The sequence below is a fragment of the Strix aluco genome, unplaced genomic scaffold (assembly GCF_031877795.1).
Source record: "Strix aluco isolate bStrAlu1 unplaced genomic scaffold, bStrAlu1.hap1 HAP1_SCAFFOLD_131, whole genome shotgun sequence".
Taxonomy (NCBI): Eukaryota; Metazoa; Chordata; class Aves; order Strigiformes; family Strigidae; genus Strix; species Strix aluco.
Window position 1 is genome coordinate 2970 of NW_027436628.1, and position 12605 is coordinate 15574.

Sequence of the window (12605 nt, forward strand, 5' to 3'; positions counted from 1 at the left end):
CAACCAACTCTTCAACCAATGACCCAACTCTCCAACCAACCAACCAACCAACCAACCCTTCAACCAACCAATGACCCAACTCTTCAATCAACCAATGACCCAACTCTTCAACCAACCAACCAACCCCCCCCCCCCATCCACCCCCTCCAATCTCTGGAGACTCCCCCCAACCATCTCTCCCCCCCCCCCTTGGTCCATCCCCCCCCTCCCCCATTCATCCACCCCCCACCCCCCATCTCCCTGTCCCCAACCAACCCATTAACCAGCTAACCAACCCGCTAACCAACCCATCCACCCGCCCACCAACCAACCAACCAACCAACCCACCCATGAACCAACCAACCAGTCACCCACCCACCATCTCCCTGCCCCTAACCAACCCGTTAACCAGCTAACCAACCAGCCCCCAGCCCATTAACCAGCTAACCAACCAGCCCATCATCCAGCTGACCAAGCAGCCCCCACACCCCACCAGCCACTCGCCTGCTGTCTCCCACCCCAACTAACCCATGAACCAACCAACCGGTGACCAACCAACCCACCCATCAACCACCCACCCACCACTCAACCAACCAACCAACCAACCAACCTTCCACCCCTCCACCCATCCGACCAGCCAACCAACCACCCAACCACCCAAACACCCAACCAACCAACCCACCCACCAACCAACCAACCAACCAACCAATCGCTCAAACACCACCCAACCATCCAACCAACTAATCAACCAACCACTCAACCAACCACCCAACTACCCACCCACCCAAGAACCAACCACCAACCAACAACTCAACCACCCACCCACCCACCCACCCACCAACCAACCACTCAACCACCCAACCAACCACCCAATCACTCAACCACTCAACCAACCACTCAACCAACCAACCAACCACCCAACCACTCAACCAACCACCCAACCACCCAAACAACCACCCAACCACTCAACCAACCACTCAACCAACCACTCAACCACCCAAACAACCACCCAACCACTCAACCAACCAACCAACCACTCAACCAACCACCCAATCAACCAACCACTCAACCAACCAACCAACCACTCAACCAACCACCCAATCAACCAACCACCCAACCAACCACTCAACCACTCAACCAACCACCCAATCAACCAACCAACCACTCAACCAACCAACCACTCAACCACTCAACCACCCACTCAACCAACCAACCACCCAACCAACCACTCAACCACTCAACCACTCAACCAACCACCCAATCAACCAACCACCCAACCAACCACTCAACCACTCAACCAACCACCCAATCAACCAACCAACCACTCAACTCCACTCAACCACTCAACCAACCACCCAACCAACCACTCAAGCACCCAACCACTCAACCAACCAACCACCCAACCACCCAAACAACCACCCAACCACTCAACCAACCACCCAACCAACCACGCAACCACCCAACCACTCACCAACCAACCACTCAACCACTCAACCACCCACTCAACCAACCAACCACCCAACCAACCACTCAACCACTCAACCACTCAACCAACCACCCAACCAACCACCCAAACAACCACCCAACCACTCAACCAACCATCCAACCACTCAACCACCCAACCACCCACTCAACCAACCAACCACTCAACCAACCACCCAATCAACCAACCACCCAACCAACCACTCAACCACTCAACCAACCACCCAACCACTCAACCAACCACCCAACCAACCACTCAACCACCCAACCCCCCCCCCCCCAACCTCAAAGACCCCTCAAAGACACCGGACTCCTCCAAGAACCTGACGAGATGCCACCAGTTGACTTTATTAGACGGGGTGTGTGTGGGGGGGGTGGGGGTGGCTACAGAGCTCTGGGGCGGGGCCTGAAGAAGCCACGTGGTGGCCCCTCCCCTCCCCCACCCCCTTGAACCCCTCCATACGTGTGTGTGTGTCCCCTCCCCCCCCCCCACCCCGCGAGCTCCTTAATTACCGGGACTTTTCTGCACCTGCCGTTGGGTGAACTTCATGGACAACCCTTCGTGGAGGACCATGCAGACGAAGGGGTGGCCACTCTCCCAGTCGGCCTTGGCGACGGCCATCTTGCTCACGACGAAGAAGGTGGAGCCTTTGGGGCCGTCTTTGAGGGGGGGGGTGGTGACGTAATCGTCCTCGGGGACGTTCTGGTGGTTCTTCAACCATTGGACTTGGACGTCCACCGGGTAGAAGCCGTAGACCAGGCAGATGAGGGTGAGGGTGTCCTGGGACATCTCGTTGGGGTGGGGCGGGAACAAGTAGACGTGGGGTGGGGATGGTTTGCCTGTGGGGGGAGGGGTGTTAGAGAGGGCGGGGGGGGGGGCAGGAGAAGGTGGGGGAGGAGGGGGTGGGTGGGGGAGAAGGTTGGGAGAGGAGGTGGAGGAGAAGATGGTGGATGGAGGAGAAGGTGGAGGAGAAGGTCGGAGGGGAAGATGGAGGAGAAGATGGAGGAGAAGGTGGGTGGAGGAGAAGGTGGAGGAGATGGTGGAGAAGAACGTGGGTGGAGGAGAAGGTGGAGGAGAAGGTGGAGGAGATGGTGGGTGGAGGAGATGGTGGAGGAGAAGGTGGGTGGAGAAGATGGAGGAGAAGGTTGGAGGAGAAGGTGGAGGAGAAGATGGTGGATGGAGGAGAAGATGGAGGAGAAGGTGGGTGGAGGAGAAGGTGGAGGAGGAGGTGGAGGAGAAGGTGGAGGAGAAGGTGGAGGAGAAGGTGGAGGAGATGGTGGAGAAGAACGTGGGTGGAGGAGAAGGTGGAGGAGAAGGTGGAGGAGATGGTGGGTGGAGGAGATGGTGGAGGAGAAGGTGGGTGGAGAAGATGGAGGAGAAGGTTGGAGGAGAAGGTGGAGGAGAAGATGGTGGATGGAGGAGAAGATGGAGGAGAAGGTGGGTGGAGGAGAAGGTGGAGGAGAAGATGGTGGATGGAGGAGAAGATGGAGGAGAAGGTGGGTGGAGGAGAAGGTGGAGGAGATGGTGGGTGGAGAAGATGGAGGAGAAGGTTGGAGGAGGAGGTGGAGGAGAAGATGGTGGATGGAGGAGAAGGTGGAGGAGAAGGTTGGAGGGGAAGATGGAGGAGAAGGTGGGTGGAGGAGAAGGTGGAGGAGATGGGTGGAGGAGAGGTGGAGGAGGAGGTGGAGGAGATGGTGGAGAAGAACGTGGGTGGAGGAGAAGGTGGAGGAAATGGTGGGTGGAGAAGATGGAGGAGAAGGTGGGTGGAGGAGATGGAGGAGAAGGTGGGTGGAGGAGATGGTGTGTGGAGGAGATGGTGGAGGAGATGGTGGATGGAGGAGAAGGTGGAGGAGATGGTGGGTGGAGAAGATGGAGGAGAAGGTGGGTGGAGGAGATGGAGGAGAAGGTTGGAGGAGAAGGTGGAGGAGAAGATGGTGGATGGAGGAGAAGATGGAGGAGAAGGTGGGTGGAGGAGATGGTGGAGGAGAAGATGGAGGAGAAGGTGGGTGGAGAAGATGGAGGAGAAAGTGGGTGGAGGAGAAGGTGGAGGAGGAGGTGGAGGAGATGGTGGAGAAGAACGTGGGTGGAGGAGAAGGTGGAGGAAATGGTGGGTGGAGGAGATGGAGGAGAAGGATGGAGGAGAAGATGGTGGATGGAGGAGAAGGTGGAGGAGAAGGTGGGTGGAGGAGAAGGTTGGAGGAGAAGATGGAGGAGAAGGTGGGTGGACGAGAAGATGGAGGAGATGGTGGGTGGAGAAGATGGAGGAGAAGGTGAAGGAGAAGGTGGAGGAGAAGATGGTGATGGAGGAGAAGGTGGAGGAGAAGGTGGAGGAAATGGTGGGTGGAGGAGATGGAGGAGAGATGGAGGAGAAGGTTGGAGATGGTTGGAGAAGGTTGAAGGAGATGGTTGAGGAGAAGGTTGGAGAAGATCAGAGAAGGTCGGAGATGATTGGAGAAGATCAGAGAAGGTTGGAGAAGGTTGGAGAAGGTTGGAGATGGTTGGAGAAGGTTGAAGGAGATGGTTGAGGAGAAGGTTGAAGAAGATCAGAGATGGTTGGAGATGGTTGAAGGAGATGGATGTGAGGAGAAGGTTGAAGAAGATCAGAGAAGGTTGGAGAAGGTCGGAGAAGATCAGAGAAGGTTGGAGAAGGTTGGAGAAGACCCTGACCTGTGCTCCTGGAGATGCTCCGGTGCAGCGGCGTGGGCAGGTCCCGGTGGTGGACGGTGCAGGTGAAGCGCTCGCCGGCCTCCCACTGTTGGCTGGAGATGGCCACCGTGCTGGTGGCCGTGAAGGTCCCGTTGAACTGCTCGCGCAGGTCCAGCAGGTCCGGCTGGAGGCCACCGGGGGTCTCCTTGGACCACGAGACTTGAAGGTCCGAGTCGCTGGGCAAGTTGGTGGCCAAACAGCGGAGTTTGGGCTCGTGGTTGATGTAAAGGTCCACCAGGGTGGGGGGGAGGACGTAGAGGACAATGCGATTGGCCGATGGGGTGTCCTGGCCTGGAGAGAAGATGGGGTGGGGTGGGGTGTCTTCTGCTGGAGGAGCGGGGGGGGGGGGGTCAGGGGAGGTTCTAGGGGGGGGTTGGAGGGTGGTGGGAACCATCGGGGTCATGGGAGCTTCTGGGGTGGTTCTGAGACCTTCTGGGTGGTGGGACTCGTGGTCATGGAGCTTCTGGGTGGTGGGAACCCGTCATGGTCATGGGACCTTCTGGGGTGGTGGGACTCGTGGTCATGGGAGCTGCTGGGGTGGTGGAACCCATCATGGTCATGGGACCTTCTGGGTGGTGGAAACCCATCATGGTCATGGGACCTTCTGGGTGGTGGACTCGTGGTCATGGGACCTTCTGGGGTGGTGGGAACCCGTCATGGTCATGGGACCTTCTGGGGTGGTGGGACTCATGGTCATGGAGCTTCTGGGGTGGTTCTGAGACCTTCTCTGGTGGTGGGAGTTGTGGTCATGGGACCTTCTGGGGTGGTGGGAACCCATCATGGTCATGGGATCTTCTGCCCTGGTGGGACTCATGGTCATGGGACCTTCTGGGGTGGTGGGACTCGTGGTCATGGAACCTTCTGGGTGGTGGGACTCGTGGTCATGGGAGCTGCTGGGGTGGTGGGAACCCATCGTGGTCATGGGAGCTTCTGGGGTGGTGGGAACCCATCGTGGTCATGGGAGCTGCTGGGGTGGTGGGAACCCATCATGGTCATGGGAGCTGCTGGGGTGGTGGGAACCCATCGTGGTCATGGGAGCTGCTGGGGTGGTGGGAACCCATCATGGTCATGGGACCTTCTGGGTGGTGGGAATCGTGGTCATGGGACCTTCTGCCCTGGTGGGACTCGTGGTCATGGGACCTTCTGGGTGGTGGACTTGTGGTCATGGAGCTTCTGGGTGGTGGGAACCCATCGTGGTCATGGGACCTTCTGGGTGGGGGACTCGTGGTCATGGAACCTTCTGGGGTGGGTGGGAACCCATCATGGTCATGGGACCTTCTGGGGTGGTTCTGAGACCTTCTCTGGTGGTGGGACTCGTGGTCCTGGGACCTTCTGGGTGGTGGAAACCCATCATGGTCATGGACCTTCTGGGTGTGGGACTCGTGGTCGTGGGAGCTTCTGGGTGGTGGGACTCGTGGTCGTGGGAGCTTCTGGGGTGGTGGGAACCCATCATGGTCATGGGACCTTCTGCCCTGGTGGGACTCGTGGTCCTGAGACCTTCTGGGGTGGTTCTGAGACCTCTAGTGGTGGAACTCATGGTCATGAGACCTTCTGCCCTTGGTGGGGACCCCATCGTGGTCACGTGACCTTCTCCCTAGTGGGACTATGGCCCTGAGACCTTCTGGGATGGTGGAACCCACCACGATCCCTCAACCTTCTCCACCCACAATCGCTCAACCTTCTCCCTTGGTGGGGACCCATCGTGGTCCCATCAAACATCTCTGGTGGGACCCCATGGTGGTCACGTGACCTCCTCCCCCTCCCCCCCTCACCTGAGCAGAAGCGGGCGTGGTCCTGCATGATGGTCCCGGAGGCGAGATGTTTGACCTGGCAGGTGAAGGTCTTCCCTTCCAACCAATCGACGCTGCTGACGTTGGTCCGGCTGGTGGCCGAGTAGGTGTTGGCTCCTTCATCTGGACACGGTGAGGTCTGGGTGGCCACCAGGAGCCCTCTGACCCGTCCACTAGCCACTCGATCTCCACGGTGGCCGGGGTGAAGCCGGTGATGAAGCAGACGAGCTCCACCATGTCCTCGCCCGTGGAGCTGCAGGTGGTCGCGTGGAAGACTTGGACCTCAGGAGGAATCGGCCGGGATGAAGCTTCACAAACTGTGGGGTGGGGTGGAGAAGGTGGAGGTCAGGAGAAGACCTTCTCGGTGGTGGTGGTGGTGGTTGGGGGGGGAGAGGACTTGGGGAGGTTGGAGAAGTTGAGGGGTTCAAGGGAGGAACTTGTGGTGGGGCAAGAGGGGGGAAGGTGCCACCTCAGCTCGTGGTCATGGAGGAGGTGGAGGAACCTCCAGGGTCTCCAGAAGGTGCCACCTCACCCCCATGGTCATGGAGATGGGGGAGGAGCTTCCATGACTCATGGAGAGGTGGGAGAGCCTTCATGGTCCAATGAGCCTTGAGAAGGTCCCACCTCACCCCATGGGTCATGAAGACATAGGAGGAGCTTCCATGGTCCAATGAGAAGGTCCAACCTCACCCCATGACTCATGGAGATGTGGGAGGAGCCTCCATGGTCTGATGGGTCTCCAGAAGGTCCCACCTCCCCCCCATGGTCATGGAGATGGGGAGGAGCTTCCATGGTCCAATAGGGTCTTGAGAAGGTCCAACCTCAGCTCATGGGTCATGGAGGAGGTGGAGGAACCTCCATGGCCCAATGAGAAGGTCCCACCTCATCCCATGACTCATGGAGATGTGGGAGGAGCCTCCATGGTCTGATGGGTCTCCAGAAGGTCCCACCTCCACCCCATGGTCATGGAGATGTGGGAGGAGCCTCCATGGTCCAATGAGCCTTGAGAAGGTCCCACCTCACCCCATGACTCATGGAGAAGGTGGAGGAACCTCCATGGTCCAATGAGAAGGTCGCCACGTCACCCCATGGGTCCATGAAGACATGGGAGGAGCCTCCATGGTCCAATAGGGTCTTGAGAAGGTCCCACTCACCCCATGACTCATGGAGAAGGTGGAGGAACCTCCATGGCCCAATGAGAAGGTCCCACCTCACCCCATGGGTCATGGAGAGGTGGGAGGATCTTCCATGACTCATGAAGATGGGGGAGGAGCCTCCATGGCCAATGAGCTTTGAGAAGGTCCCACCTCATCTCATGGTCATGAAGAGGTGGGAGGAGCCCTCCATGGCCCAATAGGGTCTTGAGAAGGTCCCACCTCATCTCATGAGCCATGAAGACGTGGGAGGAGCTTCCATGGCCCAGTGAGAAGGTCCCACCTCACCCCCATGGTCATGGAGATGGGGGAGGAGCTTCCATGGTCCAATAGGGTCTTGAGAAGGTCCCACCTCAGCTCATGGGTCATGGAGGAGGTGGAGGAACCTCCATGGTCCAATGAGAAGGTCCCACCTCACCCCATGGGTCATGAAGACATGGGAGGAACCTCCATGGTCCAATGAGAAGGTCCAACCTCATCCCATGACTCATGGAGATGTGGGAGGAGCCTCCATGGTCCAATGAGCCTTGAGAAGGTCCCACCTCCCCCCATTGGTCCATGAAGACGTGGAGGAGCCTCCATGAGTCATGGAGATGGGGGAGGAGCCTCCATGGTCCAATAGGGTCTTGAGAAGGTCCCACCTCACCCCATGACTCATGGAGAAGGTGGAGGAACCTCCATGGCCAATGAGAAGGTCCCACCTCACCCCATGGGTCATGGAGATGTGGGAGGAGCCTCCATGGTCCGATGGGTCTCCAGAAGGTCCCACCTCCCCCCATTGGTCCATGAAGACGTGGAGGAGCCTCCACGGCCCAATGAGAAGGTCCCACCTCCCCCCACGCTCATGGAGAACTTGGAGGAACCTCCATGGTCCAACCAGACGTTCCGCCCCTCCCCCCTCCCCCTCATGAGAAGACGCCCCACCCCCTCCCCCACCCCCCCTCCCCCCCCCCACCCCCTGACCTTTGACCTCCTTGGAGACGCTGGTGCCGGTGGGGGGATGGGCGACCGTGAGGCCGTAGGAGCGTCCCGGGGTGGCTTCCGTGGGGCGTAGTTGGGCCACCAGGCGGTAGCGGCCGGTAGCCGGGTCACGATTGGCCGGGTAGGTGATGACGTCACCGGGAGAGGCCCCGCCCCACGTCACCGTGACGGGTTCGGGTAAGTACCGGTCACCAACAGGCCGCCGTGGGGCGGGAGGTGGCGGCCCCACAGCAGGTGGTCAAGGGGAAGAGGGTGGGGGGGGAGGAGGAGGCTGTGGGCAGAGAAAAGAGGGGGAGGGGTTAGAGGCCCATAGCGGGGGGGAGGGGCGGCTGCCCCATGGAGGGGGAGGTGCTGCCCCATAGGTAAAGGAATTCTGCCCCATAGATCAATTCTGCCCCATAGATGGGTGAAGTTCTGCCCCATAGATAAATTCTGCCCCATAGATAAAGGAATTCTGCCCATAGATCAATTCTGCCCATAGATGGGTGAAGTTCTGCCCCATAGATAAATTCTGCCCCATAGATAAAAGAATTCTGCCCCATAGATGGGGAGGTTCTGCCCCATAGATAAATTCTGCCCCATAGATGGAGAAATTCTGCCCCATAGATGGAGAAATTCTGCCCCATAGATGGGTGAAGTTCTGCCCCATAGATAAATTCTGCCCCATAGATAAAGGAATTCTGCCCATAGATCAATTCTGCCCCATAGATAAATTCTGCCCATAGATCAAGGAATTCTGCCCCATAGATCAATTCTGCCCCATAGATCAAGGAATTCTGCCCCATAGATGGGTGAAGTTCTGCCCCATAGATCAATTCTGCCCCATAGATCAAGGAATTCTGCCCCATAGATGGGGACGTTCTGCCCCATAGATAAAGGATTTCTGCCCATAGATCAATTCTGCCCCATAGATAAAAGAATTCTGCCCCATAGATGGGGAGGTTCTGCCCCATAGATAAATTCTGCCCATAGATAAATTCTGCCCCATAGATGGGGAGGATCTGCCCCATAGATGGAGAAGTTCTGCCCCATAGATGGAGAAATTCTGCCCCATAGATGGGTGAAGTTCTGCCCCATAGATCAATTCTGCCCATAGATGGGGGTCGGGGATGAGACACCAAGTCTCCCTCCAACCCACGGGGGGATCCAGCCCCACAGATACTCCCAGGAATGAGGAAGGTCCTGCCCCACAGATTTACCTGCCCCACACTTTTCCCTGCCCCACAGCTATTCCTGCCCCACAGCTAGCCAGCCCCACAGCTAACCTTGACCCACATCTCTCCCTGCCCCACAGCTGTGACCCACAGCTACTCCTGCCCCACAGCTCTCCCTGCCCCACATGTAACCCTGCCCCACAGCTATTCCTGCCCCACACCTTTCCCTGCCCCACAGATCTCCCTGCCCCATGGCTATTCCTGCCCCACAGCTCTCCCCGCCCCACACTTTTCCCGGCCCCACACCTTTCCCTGCCCCACAGCTGTGACCCACAGCTACTCCTGCCCCACAGCTCTCCCTGCCCCACAGCTCTCCCTGCCCCACAGCTCTCCCTGCCCCATAGCTCATGTGGCCCCACAGCTCTCCCTGCCCCACAGCTCTCCCTGCCCCACAGCTACTCCTGCCCCACAGCTCTCCCTGCCCCACACCTTTCCCTGCCCCACAGCTCTCCCTGCCCCACAGCTGCGACCCACAGCTACCCCCTGCCCCACAGCTCTCCCTGCCCCACAGCTCTCCCTGCCCCACAGCTACTCCTGCCCCACAGCTCTCCCTGCCCCACACCTTTCCCTGCCCCACAGCTGCGACCCACAGCTCTCCCTGCCCCACAGCTCTCCCTGCCCCACACCTTTCCCTGCCCCACAGCTGCGACCCACAGCTACCCCCTGCCCCACAGCTCTCCCTGCCCCACAGCTCTCCCTGCCCCACACCTTTCTCTGCCCCACATCTCTCCCTGCCCCACAGCTACTCCTGCCCCACAGCTCTCCCTGCCCCACACCTTTCCCTGCCCCACAGCTGCGACCCACAGCTCTCCCTGCCCCACAGCTCTCCCTGCCCCATGGCTAGCTGGACCCACACTCTCCCTGCCCCACACTTTTCCCTGCCCCACAGCTCTCCCTGCCCCACCGTTCTCCCTGCCCCACAGCTGTGACCCACAGCTACCCCCTGCCCCACAGCTCTCCCTGCCCCACAGCTCTCCCTGCCCCACACCTTTCCCTGCCCCACAGCTGCGACCCACAGCTCTCCCTGCCCCACAGCTCTCCCTGCCCCACACCTTTCCCTGCCCCACAGCTGCGACCCACAGCTCTCCCTGCCCCACAGCTCTCCTTGCCCCACAGCTGTGACCCACAGCTACTCCTGCCCCACAGCTCTCCCTGCCCCATGGCTAGCTGGACCCACACTCTCCCTGCCCCACACTTTTCCCTGCCCCACAGCTCTCCCTGCCCCACCGTTCTCCCTGCCCCACAGCTGTGACCCACAGCTACCCCCTGCCCCACACCTTTCCCTGCCCCACACTTTTCCCTGCCCCACATCTCTCCCTGCCCCACAGCTGCGACCCACAGCTACTCCTGCCCCACAGCTCTCCCTGCCCCACACTTTTCCCTGCCCCACACCTCTCCCTGCCCCACACATCCTTCCCCCACTCCTGAGCCTACGCTGGAAATTTGGGCTCAATTCTGCAGATTTTGGCTGCTGCTCCCTGGGGCCTCAGGGGGTCATTTTTGGGTCCATACCAGAGGGTTTTGGGTCCAGGAGGGATCCCCGAGGCTCACGCTGGAATTTTGGGTCCAAACGGGTCATTTTTGGTCCATCCCGGAGCCTCTTGACCTGTTGAGGAATTTTGGGGTCGATCACGGAGGTTTTGGGTCCATCATGGAGGTTTTGGGGTCATAATTGCGATTTTTGGGGCCATACTGGAGTTTTGGGATCAATAATGGAGATTTTTGGAGCTTCTTAAGTTCCGCTGGAGATTTTGGGGCCATAATGAAGGTTTTTGGGTCCATAAATGAGTTTTGGGTCCAAAACGGGGATTTTTGGGTCATAATGGAGATTTAGGTCCAAAATGGGGATTTTTGGGTCCAGAATGACGATTTTTGGGTCCATAAGGAATTTCTGGGTCCACAATAGAGATTTTTGGGTCCAGAATGACGATTTTTGGGTCCATAAATGAATTTTGGGTCCAAAACGAGGATTTTTGGGTCCATCATGAAGTTCTGGGCCCATAATGGAGATTTTTGGGTCTTCATGGGAGTTTTTGGGTCCAGAATGAATCTTTTTGGGTCCATAATGGAGTTTTAGGTCCAAAACGGGGATTTTTGGGTCCATAATGAAGTTCTGGGCCCATAATAGAGATTTTTGGTCCATAATGAAGATTTTTGGGTCCATAATTGAGTTTTAGGCCCAAAATGGGGATTTTTGGGTCCATAATAAACTTCTGGGTCCATAATGAAGCTTTTTGGGTCCATAATGAAGCTTTTTGGTCCATAATTGAGTTTTGGGTCCATAATGAGGAGTTTTGGGTCCATAATTGAGTTTTAGGTCCATAATGCGGATTTTTGGGTCCAAAATGGGGATTTTTGGGTCCATAATGAAGCTTTTTGGGTCCATCATGAACTTCTGGCTCCATAATAGAGATTTTTGGGTCTTCATGGAGATTTTTGGGGCCATAATGAAGCTTTTTGGGTCCATCATGAAGTTCTGGCTCCATAATGAAGATTTTTGGTCCATAATGAAGATTTTTGGGTCCAGAACGAAACTTTTTGGGTCCATAATTGAGTTTTGGGTCCATAATGAAGATTTTTGGTCCATAATGAAGATTTTTGGGTCCATAATTGAGTTTTGGGTCCAAAATGGGGATTTTTGGGTCCATCATGAACTTCTGGGCCCATAGTGAAGATTTTTGGTCCATAATGAAGATTTTTGGGTCCATAATGGAGATTTTTGGGTCCATCATGAACTTCTGGCTCCATAATGAAGATTTTTGGTCCATAATGAAGATTTTTGGTCCATAATGAAGATTTTTGGGTCCAAAATGGGGATTTTTGGGTCCATAATAGAGATTTTTGGGTCCATAAATGATTTTTGGGTCCATAATGAAGCTTTTTGGGTCCATAATTGAGTTTTGGGTCCATAATGAAGATTTTTGGTCCATAATGAAGATTTTTGGGTCCAAAATGGAGATTTTTGGGTCCATCATGAACTTCTGGCTCCATAATGAAGATTTTTGGTCCATAATGAAGATTTTTGGGTCCAGAACGAAGGTTTTTGGGTCCATCATGACCTTCTGGCTCCATAATGAACATTTTTGGCTCTTCATGGAGATTTTTGGGTCCAGAACGAAGCTTTTAGGGTCCACACCGACGTGTCCAACGTCCGTCCCGTTGAATAGTTTTTTGGGTCCAAACCGGAGATTTTTGGGTCCACGCCGGCGATTTTGGCCACCGAAGCCTCGTCCCGGGGCCCCTCGAAAACCATCAACCAGCTGCAGAACCCAAAATAACGATTAATTCACCCAAAAAA

At 56.8% G+C, this 12605-nt stretch overlaps 1 gene segment (V, D, J or C); it reads right to left on the reverse strand.

Moving 5' to 3' along the window:
* Window positions 1-1788: 1788 nt before the first annotated feature.
* LOC141919065 (Ig gamma chain C region-like) lies at window positions 1789-11309 on the reverse strand. The segment is given in 6 exon segments: window positions 1789-2301; window positions 4130-4459; window positions 5941-6275; window positions 8076-8330; window positions 10820-10913; window positions 11112-11309. Coding segments are annotated over 6 exon segments (1547 nt in total).
* Between the last annotated feature and the right edge of the window lie 1296 nt (window positions 11310-12605).